At 36.1% G+C, this 23,894-nt stretch overlaps 1 protein-coding gene and 1 non-coding gene across 2 annotated transcripts; one reads left to right on the forward strand and one right to left on the reverse strand.

Moving 5' to 3' along the window:
* The first annotated feature begins 1,049 nt into the window (after positions 1-1,049).
* Positions 1,050-11,457, forward strand: LOC129640022 (protocadherin-11 X-linked-like). The gene is made up of 3 exons (XM_055565288.1): positions 1,050-1,077; positions 2,287-2,376; positions 10,584-11,457. Exons 1-3 carry the CDS (start codon positions 1,050-1,052, stop codon positions 11,258-11,260), a joined length of 795 nt encoding a protein of 264 aa, XP_055421263.1. The 3' UTR covers positions 11,261-11,457.
* Positions 11,458-22,942: 11,485 nt separating this feature from the next.
* Positions 22,943-23,014, reverse strand: TRNAS-AGA (transfer RNA serine (anticodon AGA)). Its single transcript has one exon. It is a non-coding gene; the product is annotated as a tRNA-Ser (tRNA).
* Positions 23,015-23,894: the final 880 nt, after the last annotated feature.

The raw sequence follows: 23,894 nt of genomic DNA on the forward strand, positions 1-23,894 counted from the left end.
TGCTTCGTTTATTTCTACTATTCTATCTTCTACCTCACTTATCCTATCTTCTGCCTCCATTATTCTACTGTTTCTTCCCTCTAGAGTGCTTTTTTTTTATTTTATCTAATGTATTGCATTATTCATTATATATTGACTGTTCTTTATTTCTTCTAGGTCCTTGTTAAACATTTCTTGCATCTTCTATATCCTTGTCTCCGGGCTATTTATCTGTAAGTTCATTTTGTTTTCAAGATTTTGGATCATTTTCACTATCATTTTTCTGAATTCTTGTTCAGATAGATTCCCTATCTCTTCCTCTTTTCTTTGGTTTGGTGGGCATTTATCTTGTTCCTTTACCTGCTGAGTATTTCTCTGCCTTTTCATCTTGTTTAGATTGCTATGTTTGGCTTGGCCTTTCCGTATTCTGGCAGTTTGTGGTTCCTCTTTATTCTGGAGGTTCCTCACTGTGGATCAGGTTGGACATGTGGCTTGTCGAGGTTTCCTGGTTAGGGAAGCTTGTGTGGGTGTTCTGGTGGGTGGAGCTGGATTTCTTCTATCTTGAGGGCAATGAAGTGTCCAGTAGTGAGTTTTGAGGTGTCAATGGGTTTGGTGTGACTTTGGGAAGCCTTTATATTGAAGTTCAGGGCTATGTTCCTGTACTGCTGGAGAATTAGTGTGGTATTTCTTCCTCTGGAACTTGTTGGCCTTTGGACGGTGCTTGGTTTCATTGTGGTATGGAGGTTTTTGGATGAGCTCTTATTGATTAATGTTCCCTGGAGTCAGGAGTTCTCTGGTGTTTTCAGGTTTTGAACTTAAGCCTCCTGCCTCTGGATTTCAATGTTATTCTTACAGTAGCCTCAAGTCTTCTCCATTTATACAGCACCAATGATAAAATATCTAGGTTAATGAGGACAAGTTTCTCCACAGTGAAGGACACCCGGAGAGGTTCACAGAGTTACATGGAGAAGAGAAGAAGGAGGAGGGAGATAGATGAGACCAAGTGGAGAAAATGGAGAGTCAAAAGAGGGAGAGAACAATCAAGCCAGTATTCATACTCCCAAGTAAAAATGGGTACTAAAGATTGGTTTCTTAAAGGTACAAAATGGATAACAAATACCAAAAAGCAAAGATTAAAAATCTAGAGTAGAGGTTAAACTCTCAAAAATATTAAAAAAAGAAAACAGTCACAAAAATTATAATATATATATATATATATATATGGTTAGCTTTAAAAATAGGGTTTTTTTTTTTTTGTTTGTTTGTTTGTTTTTTTTTTTTGCAAGGTGATAGTAGATTATAAGCAGAGAAGGCAATGGCACCCCACTCCAGTACTCTTGCCTGGAAAATCCCATGGATGGAGGAGCCTGGTGGGCTGCAGTCCATGGGGTCAGGCACGACTGAGCGACTTCACTTTTCACTTTCATACACCGGAGAAGGAAATTGCAACCCATTCTGGTGTTCTTGCCTCGAGAATCCCAGGGAAGGGGGATCCTGGTGGGCTGCTGTCTATGGGGTTTCACAGAGTCGGACACGACTGAAGTGACTTAGCTTAGCAGTAGATTATAAAAATGAAAATTAAAGGAGTAATAGAGGATTTAAAAATTAAAAAAATTAAAAATTATAATAATAAAAATATATCTAGGAATTTCTCTGGAGCTGTTGAGGGCAGTGTGGGGTCAGTCCAGTTTCAGATAGTTCCTTGATCCGGCTTATACTTCTCAAGATTTACAGGCCCCTTCCTATGTAGTCGGTGCTAACTACAGGGTTTTAATCTGTTGCTCCTGTCACTTCCAAAGCAGTTCCCTCTGTTTATTTTAGCTTCTTCTGTTTGCTGGTCTCTTCAGTGTTTAATTTCTGCCCTGACACAAGGGGGCAAAGGTGGCTACTTATTTAGGCTCACTTGTTCGGTCGTGATGTGGAGAAGGAGGAACAGTGCAAACAAATATCACTGGTATGTGTGGGGAGTGCCCACAGTGTCTTCGCCACACTGGGTTTGCCCCCACTAATGGCATGTGTGCTTTCATGGTCTATACTTCTCAGGCTCAAGGTTGCTCTGCCAGGAACTGTCTGGGGCAGGCCCTGTGTTATGTGTACTTTCTAGGTCTAAGCTGCTCAGGTTCAGGGTCTTGAGTACTCAACTAAGACGCAGACTCCATTGGACCTGCGTATTCTGCCCTTCCCAGGTCTGAGCAGCTCACGCGACCAGATGCTTTGTGAGCGCATTCACCTCCAGGTGGCAGTGCGCCTTATTTTCTTCCGCATCCCAGTCATCGGTTTTCTGGGTGTACAACGGGCTCGCCTTCTCAGGTGTGCCATGTGTCTCTTCTGGTGAGCTGATCTCTGGCTGCAACCCTCTCGGCAGATGTCAACCATCCAGAATCCCAAGAACTCTAGGTTAGCAATGGAGCCTGCTTGCAGTTTGGTAGAGGACACCGCTCTGGGACAGCGATTGCCCGTTTCTGGCTCTGGCTGCCCCCCCAACCCCCGTCTGCTTGTCTCCGGTGGGAGATGGTCCGGTCCACAGCCTATTAGCTCTCCTCTGGTATTCGCTCAGTCCTTTGTTCTGTGAGTGGGCCTGGCAGTGCCTCAGGTTAGGGCTGTTCATGGGATAGTTCTCTGTCTCTGTCTCTCTCTCTCTCTCTTTTTTTTTTTTTTGTCTCTCTCTCTCTGGCTATCCCACAGTTTGGGTTGCTATTTCAAGTCATTTCCCTCAGATTGCCTTCAAGGCATTTGGGCCTGGTCCTTACCCTAAGGAATGCAGCCCAGGCCTCCCTGTTCAGCCCCCGCTTGCTGGTGGCAGCTGCAAGTGCTGGGAGTTTCCATTAGGCATGTAATCTGTGGGTTTTAATTATTTATTTATTTATTTATTTTTTCCTCCCAGTTATGTTGCCCTCTTAGATTCCAAGATTCCCCACAGACCTTCCAGTGAGAGTGTTTCCTTGCGTTTGGAAACTTCTCCTCTTTTAAGACGCCCTTCCCAGGATAGATCTCTGTCCCTACCTCTTTTGTCTCTCTTTTTATCTTTTCTATTTTGTCCTACCTCCTTTTGAAGATAATGGGCTGCCTTCCTGGGTGCCTGATGTCCTCTGCCAGCATTCAGAAGTTGTTTTGTGGAATTTGCTCAGTGTTTAAATGTTCTTTCGATGAATTTATGGGGGTAAAATTGGTATCCAAGTCCTATTTCTCCACCATCCTAGGACCTCCCCCAGTATTTTTTATTTTAATTAGTCAAGTTTATTATGTTCCTAGTATCAAAATACTTATTGCCTTTGAGCAAGAGGAAAAAGAAGTTGCTTTTCTTTTTTGAAGCACAAAATGTGTGGTACTCACTTTTCTACTAGTGCTTATATTGATTTGCATATACATTAGAGATAAGTTATTAAACAAGTAATTCTTTATATAACCTTACACTAATAATGCAAGTGCATTTTAATTGGTCAAGAGATAACCTAATCACTTGCTTATATTAATGCAGACATTATAACTGTACAGTAAATGTCACATGAAGAAGACATGTGACATGTGACATTGAGGGCACTGAATACACAGTCCTGGGAGTTGCGGCATGCTGAAATAAAAAAAAAAACAAAAAACAATTCTTTCAAATTTTATTTTTAGGAACAGTGATTGGTGCTCTCATTGTATTAGGCATATTATAGATTCAATCTGCTCGCTATCTGAAATCTTTTAATGAGGAGCATTAGAATGTTTGTACAGATGTTTGATGGACAAGCAATTAATCAAAGTAACCTAATGAACTATAATTTTAATGTTTGTATTGAAGGCAACCTGTACTTGAATTACTCATTACAAGATTTCAAAGACAATTGTATGTGCTATAAAAACATAATCACAAAGACATTCTTCATCGAAACAACACATTTTCTTCACAGCAAACTAAAGTTTAATTAATGATGTAGATAGATAAACTGTTTTAATGCAACAGATTAATCATATATTTCTTACAAAATGGTTGAAAATACAAGGAAAAAATGACATTTCTTAAAATGTATGTGATCAAAATATATGCAATTTATGAATGATAATCCACTTACTCCATTAGATGATTACAGAACTTCCACAGGACTGGGTAAACAGACACTTGGAGAGCACAAACAAAACCTTGTGTGAACCAGGACCCAGGAGAAAGGAGCAGTGGCCTCACAAGAGACTGAGCCAGACTTGCCTGTGAGTGTCCAGGAGTCTCTGGCAGAGCCATGGGTCGACAGAGGCCTGCCATGGGGTCAGGGGCACTGAATATTACAGTCCTGGGAGTTCTGACATGCTGGCCTAAATCCTTTTGAAGGAGGTCACCTTACTGCCATTATCCCTACCATAGTTTGGCCTCAGGTCAAAGTACAGGGAGGGAACATAACACCACTCATCAACAGGAAATTGGATTAAAGATTTACTGAGCATGGCCCTGCTCAGAACAAAACTCAGAATACCCCAGTCAGTTGCTCCTGTTAGGAAGCTTCCACAAGTCTCATCCTTATTCATCAGAGGGCAGACAGAATGAAAACCACAATTACAGAAAATAAATCAAACTGGTTACATGAATCACAGCCTAGTCTAACTCAGTGAAACTATGGTTCATGCTATGTAGAGCTACGCAAAACAGACAGGACACAGTGGAGAGTTCTGACAAAACGTGGTCCACTGGAGAAGGGAGTGGCAAATCACTTTAATAGTCTTGCCTTGAGAACCCCATGAACAGTATGACAAGGCAAAAATATATGACACTGAACGATGAACTCCCCAGGTCGGTAGGTGCCCAATATGGTATTCTATGGAGAAAAATAGAGAAATAGCTCCAGAAGAAATGAAGAGGCTGAGCCAAAGGGAAAACAACACCCAGTTGTGGATGTGACTGGTGATAGAAGTAAAGTCTGATATTGTAAAGAACAATATTGCATAGGAACCTAGAATATTAGGTCCATGAATCAAGGTAAATTGGAAGTGGTCAAACAAGAGATAGCAAGACTGAACATCGACATTTTAGAAATCAGTGAACTAAAATGGAAATCAAAACCCATAGGTTTTGAGTTGTGTTTTCATTGTCATTTGTTTCTAGAAATTTGTTGATATCCCTTTTGATTTCTTGAGTAACCTGTTGGTTATTTAGAAATGTGTTGTTTAATCTCCATGTGTTTGTGTTTCTTACATTTTTTTTTTCTTGTAACTGATATCTAGTCTCATAGGGTTGGGATCAGAGAAGATGCTTGATATTATTTCAATTTTCTTAAATTCGCTGAGGTTTGATTTGTGACCCAAGATGTGGTCTATCCTGGAGAATGCTCCATGTGTACTAAGAAGAATGTGTACTCCTCTGCATTTGGATAGAGTGTCCTGAAGATATCAATGAGATCCATCACATCTAATGTATCATTTAAGACTGGTGTTCCTTATTAATTTTCTGCTTTGATGATATGTCCATTGGTGGGAGTGGGGTGTTAAAATCTCCTACTATTATTTTGTTACTGTTAATTTCTCCTTTTATGTCTGTTAGTGTTTGTGTTATGTATTGAGGAGCTCCTATGTCCAGTGCATAAGTGAAAGAAAGTGAAGTCACTCAGTCGTGTCTGACTCTTTGTGACCCCATGGACAGTAGCCTGCACCAGGATCCTCTGTCCATAGGATTTTCTAGGCAAGAGTACTGCAGTGGGTTGCCATTATGTCCAGTGCATCAGTTAAGTCGCTCAGTCATGTCCAACTCTTTGTGACTCCATGAATTGCAGCACACCAGGTCTCCATGTCCATCACCAACTCCCGAAGTTCACCCAAACCTATGTCCATCGAGTCGGTGATGCCATCCAGCCATCTCATCCTCTACCATCCCCTTTTCCTCCTGCCCCCAATCTCTCCCAGCATCAGAGTCTTTTTCAGTGAGTCAACCCTTTGCAGGAGGTGGCCAAAGTACTGGAGTTTCAGCTTTAGCATCATTTTTTCCAAAAAACACCCAGGACTGATCTCCTTTAGAATGGACTGGTTGGATCTCCTTGCAGTCCAAAGGACTCTAAAGAGTCTTCTCCAAAACCACAGTTCAAAAGCATGAATTCTTCGGCGCTCAGCCTTCTTCACAGTCCAACTCTCACATCCATACATGACCACTAGAAAAACCATAGCCTTGATTAGACGGACCTTTGTTGGCAAAGTAATGTCTCTGCTTTTGAATATGCTATCTAGGTTGGTCATAACTTTCCTTCCAAGGAGTAAGCGTCTTTTAATTTCATGGCTGCAGTCACCATCAGCAGTAATTTTGGAGCCCAGAAAAATAAAGTCTGACACTGTTTCCCCTGTTTCCCCATCTATTTCCCATGAAGTGATGGGACCGGATGCCATGATCTTAGTTTTCTGAATGTTGAGCTTTAAGTCAAGTTTTTCACTCTCCACTTTCACTTTCATCAAGAGGCTTTTTAGTTCCTCTTCACTTTCTGCCATAAGGGTGGTGTCATCTTCATATCTGAGGTTATTGATATTTTCCCGGCAATCTTGATTCCAGCTTGTGCTTCTTCCAGCCCAGCCTTTCTCATGATGTACTCTGTATATAAGTTAAATAAACAGGGTGACAATATACAGCCTTGACGTACTCCCTTTCCTATTTAGAACCAGTCTGTCGTTCCATGTCCAGTTCTAAATCTTGCTTCCTGACCTGCATATAGGTTTCTAGGTATTTACAATTGTTATGGCTTCCTCTTGTATTGATCCCTTGATCATTATGTAGTGTCCTTCTTTATCTCTTGTAATACTCTTTATTTTAGGGTCTATTTTGTCTGATATGAGGATTGCTACTCAAGCTGTCTTTGCTTTCCATTTGCATGGAATATATTTTTCCATCCTCTCCCTTGTAGTCTATATCTTAGGTCTGAATTGGGTTTCTTGTAGACAGCATGTACATGGGTTTTTTTTTTTGTATCCATTCATCCAGTCTGTGTCTTTTGGTTGAGCATTTAATCCATTTGCCTTTAAAGTAATTACAAATATATATAGCTGTTCTTGCCATTTTCTTAACTGTTTGGGGTTGATTTTGTAGATATTTTTTCTTATTTTTTTATTTTTTGACAATATAAGTTCCTTTAACATTTGTTGTAAAACTGGATTGGTGGTATTGAATTCTCTTAACTTGTGTTTGTCTGAAAAGCTTTTGATTTCTCCATCAATTTTGAATGAGATCCTTGCCGGGTACAGTAATCTTGGTTGTAGATTTTTCCCTTTCAGTGCTTTATATATATCCTGCCATTCCCTTTTGGCCTTCAGAGTTTCTGCTGAAAGATCGCCTGTTAAGCATATGGGGTTTCCCTTTTATGTAAAATAAATATAGGAGAGGGAATGAATCATTAGCAATTTCTGAAACTAGCAGGAATTGAGAGACTTTGCAATTAAACTGAACCGGAGGTGAATCTTGACTCTGGAATTTCTTGGCTTTGTGATGTTGGACAATGCACTCAACCTCTGTGGTCTTTGGTTTCCCCCTTTATGAGCTATTACTATTTCTTCTACCTTGATCTTGATGGAGTATTTATTTATTCATTTCCATTCATGGTACCTGATTTGCACTGCCAGATGGATGCCAGAGCAAACAGGCAGAGGCATCCATTTGTAATCTTGCTTCATTTTCGAAAGAACATTTATACTTTGCTCCTTGCTCTTTTATTCCTTTTTTAATAAACTTTTAATTTTATATTGGAATGTAGCTGATTAACAATGTTGTGATAGTTTCAGGTGCACAGCAGATTAACTCAGCCATACGTATATATGTATTAATTCTCCCTTGAACTCTCGACCCATCCAGGCTGCCACATAATATTGAGCAGATCTTGTATACAGAAAATCTTAAGAAATCCACTAAAAACCTATTCAAACAAATAATCAAGCTGGGGAGTTTACAGGCTTTAAGAGCGATATATAAAAATCAAGTGTACTTCTATATTCTAGCAATAAACATTCCAAAAAATAAATTAAGGAAACACTTCCATTTACAGTGGAATAAAATACTTAGGAGCAAATTCAACAAAGGAAATATGAAGTTTTTACTCTGAAAAATTTGAAATAACTACTGAAAGAAATTAAAGAATCTGCCTGCAGTGTGGGAGACTCAGTTTTGGTCCCTGGGTCAGGAAGATACCCTGGAGGAGGAAATAGCTACCCACTCCAGTATTCTTGCCTGGGAAATCCCATGGACAGAGAACCTGGTGGGATAGAGTCCATAGGGTCACAAAGAGTCAGATACAACTTAAGTGACTTAGCACAGCCCAGGGCATAATGGATTGACAGTTAGGAATTTGGTTTAATGTGGTCAAATGGATAGTAAAATTATTTGAAACATTCGATTTAGATTTTCACTTTTTATTTAAAGTTTTGGGTGATTAACGCATACATACATACTGAAAGAAATTAAATATATAAATAAATGGAAAGACATTCCATATTAAAAGATAGGAAGATTTAACACTGTTAAAGTCTTAATACTGTTAAAATCACAAACTGATTTTCAGATTCAATACAATTCTATCAAAATATGCAAAATCCAAACTGAAATTTTGCAGAAATTGAGTGGAGGAATTGGAACCTTAATATATTTCTGGTGGGAACATAAAATTGTGCGGTCAATTTGGAAAAGAATTTGGCAGTTCTTCACATTAAATATAGAAGTGACCCCATATGATCCAGCAACTCCACACATAGGTATATTCCCAAAAGAAATGAATAACTGTGTCTGCACAAAAACTTTTAAACAATATTCATAACAACATTACTCATCACAGCCAAAAAGTAAAAACAACTCAAATATCTACAAATTGATGAATGGGTAAACAATATGTGGCATAATCATGCAAAGTATAATCATGAGCAATAAAAAAAAAAAATTGAAGTACTGACACATGCTACAACATGGAGGAACCTTAAAAACATTATGTTAAATGAATCAAGCCAGTCTCAAAATAATTGATTGAAAGGGTTCTGTTAATATTACATGTATAGAATTGGAAAATCTATAGAAGAGAAAGGTAGATTAATGGTTGCTTAAGTCTATGGAGTTTGATATGGTTGCTTAGGGTTTTGGAGTACGTGGAGAAGTGGCCAGTGAATGCTAATGGATACCAGGTTTCTATTTGTAGTGATAATGATGCCTCAAAATTGATAGTGATGACAGTGGCACAATTATGTGACTAAACACTATTGAATTATTCACTTTAAATGAGTGGATTTTATGGCATGTGAATTATATCTCAATAAAACTCTTAAAAAAGGAATTTCCATAAATCACAGATTTCATTGAAAATGACTTGGTGTCTATTTCCTCATCATAAAGAGGCAAATGACTCAATGCTGAAATTATGATATATTCTTTTATTGTAAAATTTAAGGCTGCCAGATCAGTTGCTTTTCTGATGGCAAGGAAATAAAACATAATTATGTGTATGTTCATATATTTCCTTGCATGCTTTTATGATTTAATATCACTCCAAATACATAAAACTTTACCTTCCCGAATATTTCTAAAATATAACTGTGAAAAAATATAGATTTTTAAAAATGTTAATCTCAAAGGGACTTCTTTAGTCTTCTAAGTGAAGAAAAGTAAATGGTTATCTAATGGAGAAAATTAGTCTTATCTGTGACAATAATTTCTGATGTATTTTATTCCTTGGTTTTAAGTATGATAGGATAATGACAGTGCCTGGACTCTATATCCTGTTGAGGATTTACAGGAATATGAATTTCTATTTTTGACTTTTAGGATTGTATGTCTTAGATAAATTACCTTTTAAAAAATTATGATATATATTCTTCATTATCGCTAATAGCACTCTGCTCTAAAGTCAATTTTAATATTGATATAGCTACTCTATCTTTCCTTTGCTGGTCTTTGCATAGTATACTTATTGAAATTTGATACCTATTGGCATTTTAAAATTTTACAGAAACCTTATAAAGGAGTTTTAAAAAGTTTTATAGTTTAGAGCTAAGTATTTTGGATCTGTAATCCTTTATGTTGCTAAACTCTGATTTGCCACAATTTCAGAAAATAAGGAATACAGAAATCAATTGACTTTGAAATAATTATAGCTATAGTTCATTCCTGAAACTGAAAGGCATATCTTAGAGTTCAATAAGCTATTTCCAAATTAACCTAATTTATTCTTAGATCTATTCTCAGATTAATTAATTATATTCTTAACCAAATTGTTAGCTATAATTGGTTAGTTCATTACATATCTGTACTAGTTTTTCCATTCATTTCACTCATGTCAACCTTTTGTGTTAGTCAGGACCATATTTCAACAGATTTGTGTGTATAAATCATTGACCACAGCGTCCATTCACAGTCATAAACACAGTTTAAAATATCTACATTTGGGAGACTAAGCCAAAATATCCTACTTATAAAAATGAAATGCCATCCACCCACTCCTGATTATTTATGTTACTGTAGGAATTACTTTGTGACAAATCGAGTACCAATTATGAAAATATTAGAAGCCTCTTATGCATTTATATATAGATTATTAAGCATTCTTGTAGCAATATGGTTTAAGTAGCTAATAAACACATGCTTTTGAAACATAAATTTTATCATTTGTTTCCCATCTTAACAGCTGCAGAAATAACTATTCAGCCTACTGTGGAAGAAGCCTCTGACAACTGCACTCAAGAATGTTTCATCTTGGGCCACTCTGATGCCTGCTGGATGCCAGCTTCTCTGACATATTCCAGCCCTTCACAGGCACAGGCCTCTGCTCTATGCCACAGCCCTCCCCCGACGCAGACAACTCTTTGCCGACACAACCCTCTGGTGACACAGACAGTTGCTCTCTGCCACAGTCCTCCGATGACCCAGGCTATAGCACTATGCCACAGCTCTCCACCAGCACAGACCTCTGCTCTCCACCACAGCCCACCTCTAGCACAAGCTCTTCACCACAGCCCTCTACCAGCACAGACCTCAGCCCTTTACTACAGCCCTCCTCTGTCACAGGCTGCTTCAATCAACTGCAGTCCTCCTCTGCCACAGCCTGCTGCCCTTCATTGCAGCCCTGTACAACCACCAATGGGTCTGCAGCAGGGTTGGGGGCAAGGTGTTGGCCCTGAAGGACTACTTTCTCTTGACCAGGGAGCACAAGGTAGTACAAGATCTCATTTTTATGCCATGTCTGAAAGACTTCATCCTAGTGATGACTCAATTAAAGTCATTCCCTTGACAACCTTCACTCCAGGCCAACAGGCTAGACCCTCTAGGGGTGATTCTCCCATTATGGAAGAACATCCCTTATAAAGCTAAAACAGCTACTTCACATTTTCCAACAAGATGTTTATAATCAAAGTTTGAAATCCAATTTCAGTGAGTACTTCAAATTGTTAGATTTGTAAATAGCCATGTAAATAGAAGCCCACAACAGAATAAAGTCTACAGCTAGACCCTTAGTCAAAAGTTAAAAATAAATTTACAATTTGATTAATTATATTTCTATATATCACCAATTGGAAATTGGAACAATTATAAACCAAAATTAAAAAAAAATAGTATGTACAATATCTCCAAAAATGAAATTATTAAGTATGAATATAAAAAAAATCTGAATGCTGAAAAGTGAAAACTGAGAAAAATTAAAGATAGCATAAATGAAAAAAATATGTATTTAAAAAGAAAAATTGAAAAAGTCACATCCCTTTGTACAGAAAGTCTTATCATGACAGATATTAAGAGAGTATATATTACTTCTGATGCACTGTATTTTTTCTTTTCACCAACATCTTCAATTTTACTTTTTCATTCTGTTTTTTCTGGACCCAGTATGTAGCCAATGGAAAACTAGCAAATATCTGATTTTCCAAGAGTACCTTTATTCCGTCTAAACTTTTGTTTAGACAACATTAGAAGGTATAAGTACAGTAACATTTTGCCTTTTAGCTTGATATTTGTTGTTGTCTCCACTTTTTTCTTACTAGTTTTTTTGCAAAAATGAACAGTAAGAAAATGTAAATATCTCATTTTTTGGTCTCTATTTTCATGTTTTCTAGTTTTATTTTAAGAATATATTGTTGATATACTTTTTATATATATTTTCAATAAAGAACTTATAAAAACTTTATAGATTTCTGTCAGTAACCTATTTCTCTACTCTTTAGTAGAGTTCGAGACACTAAAGTGCAATAACTGTGCCCAAATTAGGCAATTAACTGCTTTAAGGGCCTCTTTCTTTTTTTGTTAAATTTATCTTTGTAGTTTAGTGTAAAGTGCATCAGAAATCAGGTATCTGTCATCTTAAGCCTATATTTCATTATCAATGGGGCCTTATCTTCTGAAATCTGTATTTAACAGGCTAGAAAATCACAAAGAAGGTGGATGTACTGAACACTTAACCCAAATAACTGTAGATAAAACCACATACTAAACCTTTAAGACTAAGGGATTTTTATCATTCCAGTGCAACCTACTGAAGCAAAACACTGATAACAAGATGAAAGTCAGGAAGGAACCTTTCAAGAGACATAATTATAAATGTACATCAAATGTGTTACAGTATAGAAGTTTATGGAGATGTGCAGAGGGAGAAATGAGGTTCATGACTGCTTCTTGGGGTGGAGAAGAAATACCCCCAAAACACACACACACACACACACACACACACAACAACAAAATCTCATATATGAAACAAAATATGTCATTCTAAGCAAATAATACATGAGTAATCCTAGGGAACATTAGTTTCCTTTTGTTGTATATTCTTTATTTTATTTTTTGTCCTCTTAACTGGTTGTGATCTTCTATGTGCACATTTCATCGATTTACAGAAACACCATCAACTTAATTTTCCTCCATAACAAAACTGAGAAAATGTCTTGTTTCAGTTTTACACTAAATCAAGAGACAATTGATGCTTTAATTGGGATGGGGGGCATGAATATTTCTTCTTGATTAAATTAGATATAGACTTTGTAATGTGTAACTTAAAGATATATAATTTATGATTAAACTGTGTGTAAATGTTGTATTATAAACTGTGATAAGTGTATAGTTTTATTGGTGAAGGTTTCCAGTGAATGTTGAGAAAGCTTCTCTTAATGTGCCCAGCAGGCTACATAGTATTTTGAGACTATATTATTCCCATTATGAAACTCTTTAAATCTTGTCTGATTTGGTGTGTAGATCTTCTTAACTTTTAACTACTAGAGTTTAATTACTGAAATTTCAAATTAATTAATATTACTGATTTTTCTCCCCCTTTTGTGTTTGTTGATATTCAAAGGGATTTGGAGCATTCTGGTATTCTAGGAGCATGTGAGTCCTGAAGGATTGATGATGTTTGAAAGTTTACTGAAATATGACCACGTATATGTGTTTGTATAATTGTTGCTATGGCTGATGAAGATTTTAGACCTGGGGAATATGAAAAAACCCAGAATGGCAAGATCAGTGCTTCCAGTAGATTTTAGAATGTTTTCCTCTCTAAAACTTGCAAAGTTAATGTGAGCGTTTCCTCTTCTATTTTAGTTATTCCTATAGTTTCCTCTCTACATTCTTAGTTAAGATCTACATACACAAATAAATAAATAAAGTGATTAAAAAGGAGAAATTAAGACTATTAAATAATGTCAGTAGTATGAATAGTTACTAGCTATGTTGAAAATCAGAATAAAACCAAAGTCAGATTTCTTTTTTCCTTATAGTGTGATCTATTTTGTTATGTGGGTGGCTCTTAAATCCTCATGTAAAATTTGTGAAGTGTTGATACCTTTCCTAAATATATAGGAATGAACAAATATGCTTTTATTGCCCTTTCTATTTCTGATTATACCATCAGACTTAGATTGTGTTCAGAATATAAAATGACTGGGCACCCTCTTCTGGGTTTGTACCAGAGAGACTTTAAATGGAAGCAGGCTCAAAGTAGCCAAAGAGGCAAGGGGTGTGAGCCCAGTTTTTCTCCCCTGTGTATTCTCTTCCTAAGCTTCCACTAGGTCTGGCCTTGGCAACCTGTTACTGCTAAGGTTTCAGATTCAATGAGATATTTCTCATCATGTTGAAAACTCTTTCTTTGGGTGGATGGACAGAGCTGTAGATTGACAAAACTCACAGATATTTTTAATGCACCAAATTTAGTCCCAGAACTTCAAATAGGCTTATTTTACTAAAAAAAAAAAATTTCCCTTGAAAAGTAAGATTTGATTTACTTATAAGAACTTACAGTTGAATGACAAGGATGGTAATAATATGTTCAATCAAACTTGTTCTTTTCTTTTGGCCATGTACAATCAATGTGATCATTAATTTACTAGCTATAATGTTAATATACCACATTTGTAAGTATGTATTCAATCACTGTGTATCTTATATGCTAAGTGCATACACATTTTTTCTTTGAACTTATCTTCAAGTTTTAGCTAATAATGTGTCAATGTATTAGAAACAAACTTACATATGGTACAAATGATGTGATAAATTTAGAGTACATTTTGTGTAGTCTTATTTAATTACTTAACATTTTGTTTTTGGTAATGTAAATTTGGCTAGAAAAAGGTCATTGTTAAATGATCAGTGTTATTGTGTATTGGTGACAGTTTATGAAGAGCCTCTGCCTTCTTAAATATTTGCCACACACTTTCATTGAAGTGGAGAAAAATAAACTCAAAATATCACACATTCTGCAATCCTATAAATGCAGTCCTGTCACAAGCAAAAAAAAAAAGATCCTTTGCAGTCATGGGAAAATTAAGTTTTACCCACATGCATATTTCAACATTATTTTTTTGTTGTTTATATTAAGTCTGAATGTGCATATATCTCCTAATTCACATTTATGAATATGAATATCTTTTTGTTTAAACTTTTTATTCTCTTGTGATATATATTTTCCACTATGGTTATCATCTCTTCTTATTTCCTATTTGGTTTCATATTTTCACATTTGGTTCCAAATCAAATTTATAGTTATATTTATATTACCTTTTCTCACAATCATTAGACACTATTTTGGCTATTTCCAACTGGCACAATTGCCCTGGAAAACATGGGAGTAAGAGAAGCTGAACTATATATGAGCAGGAACTTTTTTAAATTAACACACCAATTACCATTCCAGTGGAATTTTATGCAGAGGCCTTAAAATATTAACTCATAGTCACTTTTTTACATTAACCATCCATATTCTTTCAGTAAATATGATTTTTAAAAGCAGTGCAAGTTGACATCAATAGAAGTAGTAATGAGAAGGCCACTCAAAAAAATGTGTGTGCAAAAATGAAAAAAAAAAAAAAAAACAAAAAACCATGAAGGCAATTGTTTAGTTATTGTATGTGATACTTTTTCAAATAAAATGTGTGAAATTTATGCTATCCCTGCTTAAAATACTTGGAATTTTATGAAATATGTATTTATGTTTGTATTTTGAGAAGATTCCTCCTCTGTGACATCATACAGCATCTAAAAGTAAAGAGTATCTCAAAGCAGCTCTATCCATGCTTTGGAAGTGAGAGGGTTGCATATTGTATGGTGTAGGAAGGCAGTATGTAGTCCAGTGGAAAATGTGTATTAATTGTTCGATATCAGATTCTGTATTGCATGCTTTCTTATTCATTATTATAGGTATTAATAAAGCTATGAGAAATAAAAAATCATATTTATTATGCAAATTTTTTCATTTAAAAGTCAAAGGTTTTATTTTATTTTAAATTGTTCTTAAAATATATCTAGGGTAAAATATACCTTTAGGTGGAACATTTCAATAAGTTAGCTTAATTTTTGTTTACTCAGAGATTCCCTTCAATTTAGCTTTTTGAAATGAACATTATTTCACCCACTTTTCAAAGCTGGTAAGTGATATTGTAGTGTTTTAGAAAATTTATTTTGTATCTTTCAAGACAAACAAGATATATTTATTTATTTCATTAGGCCTATTGTCTTATTTAATGTAAATTCCACCTCTGGATTTATGTACACGACCCTTGAGGATCCAAGTGAAACTTTTGGAGAATGCTGATAATATTTGTGGAACAAAGTAACTTCATTCCTGGCTTTACTTTCAACTTGGCTAAATGGAGAGAATCCCAGTACTTCGAAACCTCTTAAGCTACACAAGATCAGTAAATACTTGATTGTACTTGGCAACTTTATTAGTCCTTAAGTTTGAACAGATCACATAATCTAGTGCTTTTTGTCTTCTTTCTTTTCTCACCCATCTTTCTGTAATTGCTATATTAATTTGCTTATTCCTACAAAAGGTTAGGTGGCTTAGAGGTAAAGAATCCGCCTGCAATGCAGGAGATATGGGTTTGATCTCTAGGTTGGAAAGATTTCCTGGAGAAGGAAATGGCAATCCACTCCAGTATTATTTTTCTTTTTTAAAAAATAATTAATTTATTTTAATTGGAGGCTAGTTACTTTACAATATTGTAGTGGCTTTCACCATATATCAACACGAATCAGCCACAGGTGTTCAAGTGACCCCATCCTGAATCCCTCTCCCACCTCCCTCCCCATCCCATCCTTCAGGGTCATCCCAGTACACTGGCCTTGAATGCCCTGTCTCTTGCATCGAACATGGATTGGTGATATAGTTCACATATGGTAATATACATGTTTCAATGCTATTCTCTCAAGTCATCCCATGCTTGCCTTCTCCCATAGAGTCCAAGAGTTTCTTTTGCTGTCTCGCATATAGAGTCATCATTACCATCTGTCTAGATTACATATATATGCATTAATATACTTTATTTTATTTAGTTTTTTTTTGAGGAGGATCAAATTTTATTTTATTTTATTTTTTTTAATTTTATTTTATTTAACTTTACAATATTGTATTGGTTTTGCCATATATCAAAATGAATCTCCCACAGGTATACATGTGTTTCTCTTTCTGACTAACTTCACTCTGTATAATAGACTCCAGCTTCATCCACATCATTAGAACTGCTTCAAATGCATTTTTTTTAAAGCTGAGTAATATTCCACTGTGGATATGTACCACAGCTTTCTTATCCATTCGTCTATCGATGGACAACTAGGTTGCTTCCATGCCCTAGCTATTGTAAACAGTCCTGTGATGAACATTAGGGTACACGTGTCTCTTTCAATTCTGGTTTCCTTGGTGTGTATGACCAGCAGTGGGATTGCTGGGTGGTATGGCAGTTCTATTCCCAGTTTTTTTTAAGGAATCTCCACACTGTTCTCCATAGTGGCTATACTAGTTTGCATTCCCATGAGCAGTGTAAGAGGGTTTCCTTTTCTCCGCAATCTCTCTAGCATTTCTTGTTTGTAAACTTTTTGATCGCAGCCATTCTGACTGCTGTGAGATGGTACCTCATTGTAGTTTTTATTTGCACTTAACTCCAGTATTCTTGCCTGGGAAATCCCATGGAGAGAGGAGCCTGGCAGGCTACAGTTTATGGGTTGCCAAGAGTTAAATAGGACTGAAGCAACTTAGCAGGAACACCTGCACTAAAGGTTAGCTGATGAAGGAATTAAAAACAAACATTTAATTCAAGCAAAACTTTAATTTCTGGCAAAAGAAGATTGGAATTTTAGAAGTATACTATATGTGTAGGCTAATTTGTGGTATTTCTCAGCTTGACTCCAGCCATTTTGGGGGGAAAAAAAAAAAAGCTGTAGTGAGTAATATGTAGATTAGAGATTACCAGGTTAGAGATATATATTATCATAATAACCTTGGCAAGAACACTAAAAACCTGAAAAAGTTAATATGGGAATTCATACTCTGTAAATGGGGGGAAAACTGCTCTAAAGAAAAAAAATACTAAAAATGTATATTTCAACAAATAAAAATATTGTGAGCTAATATTTAGTTTGATTAAAACCACTATTGAACTTGTTGCTTTTATTGCCAGAATTGGCCACATTGATTTATAAAATAAATTTTTAATGGTGTAATGGAAATGGCTTCAACCAAAACAAAACACAACTGTGAAATGGCCAAGTAGGTACAGAGTTTAATTTCTGTAAGTTCAGTTACAAACTCCATAGCCATTTCAAGTATCTGAGATTCTACAGTTGCATAAACACAGCAAAAACTTAACCTGTACACAGGGTTGATTCCATTCTTGTCTATCAAAATATTCTAAAGTTGATTGGGGAAAACAGAAGTTAAAAAATAATAATAATAAAGACAACCATAAATGGAAGCTTAACCCTGTCAACAGCATATGTAACTCAGAGATCTACTAGTAGTACATTTTCTTCATAAACAGTTTTGAAGAGTTTCAGATTTACAGAACAATTGCAAAGATAAAACAGTACCCAAATACTCATGCCCCAGTTTCTCCTATTATTAACATGATATACTTGTTGCAATTAATGTGCCAATATTATTATCAACTAAAGGCGACTCAATGGGTGTGAATTTGAGCAAACTCCAGGAGTTAGTGGACTGGGAAGCCTGTCTTGCTGCAGTCCATGGGCTTGCAAGGAGTTGGACGTGATTGAGCGAGTGAAAAATAACAACAACAAAACCCATAGTTTATTCGATTTTCTTAAGTGTTTTGTTAATGTCCTTTTTCTGTTTCAAAATCCCATCAAAAAGTTTACATTACATTTAGTAGTCATGTCTCTTTAGGCTCCTCTAGACCGTGACAATTTCCCAGACTTTCCTAATTAATGATGACCTTGATAGTTCTGAGGAATACTGGTGTGATATTTTGTATAGAACGTCCCTCAATTGAGATTTATCTGGTGTTTTTCTTATGATTAGACTGAGGTTATAGTTTTTTGGAGGAATGCCATAGAGGCAAAGTGCCTGTAATCACATTTTATGAGTTATACATGATGGTACACTATGTGTTTTGCATCATCTCACTTTCTGCTTGGGTTTTACACTTCACCATTGAATCAAAGACATACAATTCTTAAAGTGTTTGTTGCATTCTGGCTCAAGATATACCCACAATATTCCTTCCATGCTCTAGAAGTCCATGGGACAATTCAGGATATGTTCTTTTCTAAATTCCCATTTTTTGCCAAGATTACTCCCATGACATTTCATTTTAATAGTTTAGTGTCTAATAAGGCAATTTTGAATAAAATATTAAGAGAAAATAATAAGTAACCGTGTTCCCCTTCTCACAGTTTCTAAATAATGAGTGCTGTAGTGGTGTTCCACTAATGATGAAAATTTCAGGAATCATGGTTGTGATGTTGTGATTTTTAATAAGAAATATATATATATATATATATATTCAAATCTACCCCTGGATCCTGGCACAGAGATCCTAAAACCTTTGCAAATTCCTAAACATAACACTAGAAACATTTTTTTTTGTTTGTGTCAATATTTGGTCTCTGACCCTGGTTCCTGACACAGAGCTCCAGAAAGCCTTCTAATTTCTTGAGCAGTAAGACTGTCTTTTGTTCTAATGACGTAACTCTGAGTGGGCTCCTGGATGGCTCTTGGGTGAGATCTTGTCACCTGAAAGACCAAGCTATGATTGGAAGCTTGTAATTTTCAGCCTCACTCCCACCTCCATTCTCTTGAGAAAAGATAAGGGTTGGAAATGGAGTTAATAATCAGTCATGTGTATGTGATGAAGCCTCAATAGAAACTCAAACATGATCAGGTTGGTGAACATGCAGAAGTGCTGGGAGAGTGGTGTGCCTGGGAAGGGCATGGAAGCTCTGTTCTCTTCCTCACATATTTGTTCTTTGCATCTCTTTCAATGGGATGTTCAGAGGATCCCTTATCATATTCTTTAATAAACTAGTAAGGGTAAGCAAGTGTGTCATTAAGTTCTGTGAGCTCTTCTAGAAAATTATTGGAGCCTGAGGAGGAAGACCCTCCAATCTGTAGCTGGTCATTCAGAAGAACAGGTAACAACTTGTGCTTACTATTGCTGTCTAAACTTGGGTGTGGGAGATAGCCTTGTAGGACTGAAGATTTAAGAAATCTAATGCTATCCCTGGATAGTTAGTGTCAGAACTGAGCTGAATTGTAGCATATCCAGATGGTGTCTCACACAGAGAATTGCTTAGTTTAGAAAAATACCTTCCAAACATTTTGTGACTAGAAGTACCGGAAGTGAAGTATTCCATGTGAACAGTAAAGAAGACATACAGAAAACAGAAACAGAGAAGAAGGTAGAAAACTGAGGTTTTGCCTTTTATAATGGCAAGTAGAGACATAGAGTGCTTAGACACGCAGGGAGCAAGTACAATACAATGGGTGAATATCTCTCATTTCTGAGGTTGGGAACAAAAATTGCCAGATTCTAATTTGTTTTGGCTTTGTGAAGAAGTGTAGATAAATTGATTATTACTTGATAGATTGGTGCTTTGGAGCTCAATTTTATCTACTATGGGGTATTCACTAGATACTCTCAAGGGAGAAATGTTACTGAAGATTTATCTAGTGAGAGAAAACTGCTGGCCTCTTTCTTAAGTTGTTTTTTTTTTTTTTTTTAATTTTACATCTAAAACAATTGGCTCTTTGACTCCATATATCTGGAAGTTACAAAAATTTATTACTAAACAGTGCACTCAGTGTGGGAGAGGGAAGTGATTTTTCATTAAATAAAAGAAAAAAAATTGCAGCTTTCAGTTTAGAATGCTTTTATAAGAACAGTTCAAATTTATAGAGCAAATAACTCTCCAATAGCCCAAGGTAAATTTTTTTCCACTGCATTCTTTATTCATAGAAAGAAAAAAATTTCCTGGATGATATATGTGAGTGCCTTTTAGCACAAAAATGATAATGCGTGTCACTGTATATTTTTCTATGAAAGCATTCATGTGGTCAAATGCAATGAGACTAACAGCCTAAGTCATGCACTACCCATTTCCAGTGCTTAACATCATTGCAATTCAGTTATGTGCCTGAAGGGAGCATTTGTTTAGAGGATCAGCCATCAACTCCTCAGAGGTTTAGTCTTACCTAGTTGTGTCTAGTAAGGTGTCAAGAAAGATTTTGTTACACACAAGTCTGTCTTAACCAAGAGTGACACTGAAAGAAGTTGAACTTTAAATATAAACAGTAAAGATACAAAGTACTTGTTTTGCCAGACATCCAATTGGAGGAAGTATTTAATCATCCTAATATACTTGCCTATAGTGTGCTGCTGAACAAATGGAAAAATCTAGGAAATGGATTATTTATTTAGAAAATCTTATTGTCTATGTCTCTGGTTAAAATATTTTGCACTAGATTTTATAACAAAGTTGATTCCAGCAATTAGATTTGGTAGGTAATCAAGGCAGAGTACTGAGATTCTGTGATGCTTAATTTTTTGTGTTAACTTGGGTAGATCACCGTACCAGATAGTTGGTCAAAGAGCAGTCTAGATGTTGTTGTCAGGTCTTTTTTTTTTTTTTTTTTTTTTTTACATGAGATTAACTTTTAAATAGGAAAACTTTGTTAAAACAGATTATCCTCCACTTTGCAGGTGGGCTTGATATAAACAGTTGAAAGCTTTAACAGAAAAACTCCTGACCTCCCTCTGAGGAAGAGGGAATTCTGTAAGCATACCACCTTCAGACTTCAGGTTCAACACAATTGCTTCCCAGGGTCTCCAGGCTGCCAGCATACATTCATATTTTGTTAGCCTCCTGAAGTGTGTGAGCTAATTTCTTAAAATCAACCTCTTTGCTTCTGTCTCTGTCTCTCTGTCTGTCTGTCTGTCTGTCTGTCTCTCTCTCTCTCTCTCTATATATATATATATATTTATGTGTTTGTGTGTGTGTATTCTATTGATGCTGCTTTTTCTGGAGAACCCTGTTTAATACATATTTTAATTAAAAAAATGCCTTAACTAAGATCTGTCATACAAGATCAGGCCCAATGAAGTGCTGTTCCATTCAATATTCATCTTCTGAAAGAAGTATGTTCTATCAACATGTAAGTCGGTTGAACTAGAATTCAATCTGCCTCCAGCAATTGCATATGGTTTAATTCTAAAATCACACAAATCTAGGCCCAAATCTCAGTTCTTTCCCTTGAAAGCTAGATTACCAAGGGGTAATTTTTAAATCTCATTTTTCTTGTTTGTAAAATGGAGTTAATATAGGTATATTGTAAGGAATCATAGCAATATGTGATTTATGAACTTTAGATAAAGAAAGGAGGAACTAAATTCTTTGCCGAAATTGAACACGCCTCCTAGTTGAGAATTGGGCTGACAGGAGTCAGACTACAGTTTGGTCAAGGCTGGAGTCCTTGGCACCTCTTCCACCCAAGCCAAAATCTAATCATGAAACATGCATTACATTTGGTTGTTATTAAGCTCTGTTTTTCACATATAATTCCCCCACCTTTACCTCTCTTTTATTATATGGATATTTATTTGTAAGAGTCCAAACCAGTGTTATGATTCTGAACATCTTAATTTCCCCCTAAAATATGGATGGCAGTCCTGGGGAATCACTATATATTTGGGGACTTGTATTCCAAATAAAACAACATTTGGAAATGCTTCCTAAATCCCCTGTTACTTAGCAAATGCAACGGCCTTTCAGCCTCCTGAGATAAAGTGGCCAAATGGAAAGCATTTCACAAAAGTATTCCTTAGTGCAGACATTATGTCAACTGACGTGACTCTCCTGTTTGGAGGGCCCAAGATGGCTTCAGTCACATGTCATCTTGCATGCAATGGCTAGAAAGCTGCATTTATCTGGGCTTCTCTCTCAATGTAATCTCAGAACTTATGCACATCACCCTACAGCATACAGCATAGTAGTAGCTCTTTTAACATTATGGTTCAGGGTTCCATGAACAAGGATTCTGCAATACAGGAAATAGAAGCTGCCGGTTTAAAAAAAAAAAATGGGTCTAGAATCCAGCAAAGTATTGTTTCTACTATATTCTAATGGCCAAAGTAGTCAGGAAAGTGAAACTGAAGTCACTCAGTCATGTCCGACTCTTTGCGACCCCATGGACTGTAGCCTATCAGGCTTCTCCCTCCATGGGATTCTCCAGGCAAGAGTAATGGAGTGGGTTGCCATTTCCTTCTCCAGGGGATCTTCCCGACCCAGGGATCGAACCTGGGTCTCCCGCATTCTAGGCAGATGCTTTAACCTCTGAGCCACCAGGGAAGCCCAAAGTAGTCAGGAGATCCATCTAAATTTGTGGCTAGTGTCATAAACCTCCCTCTCAATAGGAATACTATCAAAGAATGTGTTGGCATATTTAGTCTGCCACATTACCCTGTATAAATGGCAGCCCACTCCAGTATTCTTGCCTGGGAAATCACATGGACAGAGGAGCCTGATAGGCTACAGTCTATGGGGCTGCAAAAGAGTCAAACATGACTTAGCAACTAAACAATTCCCCTGGATAGATTATACTACTTAAAAAAGTCATTTTCCTATTACAATGAGTTGAAAAATTTAGGAAACAGATATGGGCCAAAGAGTTGTATCATCGTGATAGTTCCTTTCAAATGAGCAACACAGCTTTTGTTTTTTCTCTAAAACTAAGAAACAACAGATGTTTAAATGTATCTGTTCTCCATTACTTACTTATAATTGTAGTAGATGACAGAACTCAGACTTTAGCCAAGACTTAGGACTTTGCATGGAATTTCTACAGTATGATCTTCACAAATGAAGGGACTATTCTAATTCTTTATTAAACTATCTTGCTTAATTAAATGATTTTTCAGGGTTATGTTTCATATTTTTTATCTTCAATTTTTAAAAGCTCTTTGTATATTAGTGCTATTCTTACTCTGGTATACATTTTGGAAATACTTATTCTCAGTCTGTTTGTTCATATTTTGTCATTGTTAATGGTATCTTTTCAAGTGATTTTTTTAAGCAATCAAAATACCATATTTTGCTTTACTGATTATGGATTCACTTTCTAGCTTAATAAACATTATCTCATCTTATTTTTATACAAAATACTTTACCAAATTTTCTCCTAATATTAATATTTCTATTATTAATTTTATATTTAATTCTATTAAGATAT

The sequence above is a fragment of the Bubalus kerabau genome, chromosome X, assembly GCF_029407905.1.
Source record: "Bubalus kerabau isolate K-KA32 ecotype Philippines breed swamp buffalo chromosome X, PCC_UOA_SB_1v2, whole genome shotgun sequence".
Lineage (NCBI taxonomy): Eukaryota > Metazoa > Chordata > Mammalia > Artiodactyla > Bovidae > Bubalus > Bubalus kerabau.

Coding starts and splice junctions, on each gene's coding strand:
- LOC129640022 (XM_055565288.1), top strand. CDS start 1,050: ATGGGTACTAAAGATTGGTTTCTTAAAG. Junction 1,078..2,286: donor TAAAGATTGGTTTCTTAAAG/GTACAAAATGGA, acceptor GGCTCGCCTTCT/CAGGTGTGCCATGTGTCTCT. Junction 2,377..10,583: donor CAGAATCCCAAGAACTCTAG/GTTAGCAATGGA, acceptor CCATCTTAACAG/CTGCAGAAATAACTATTCAG.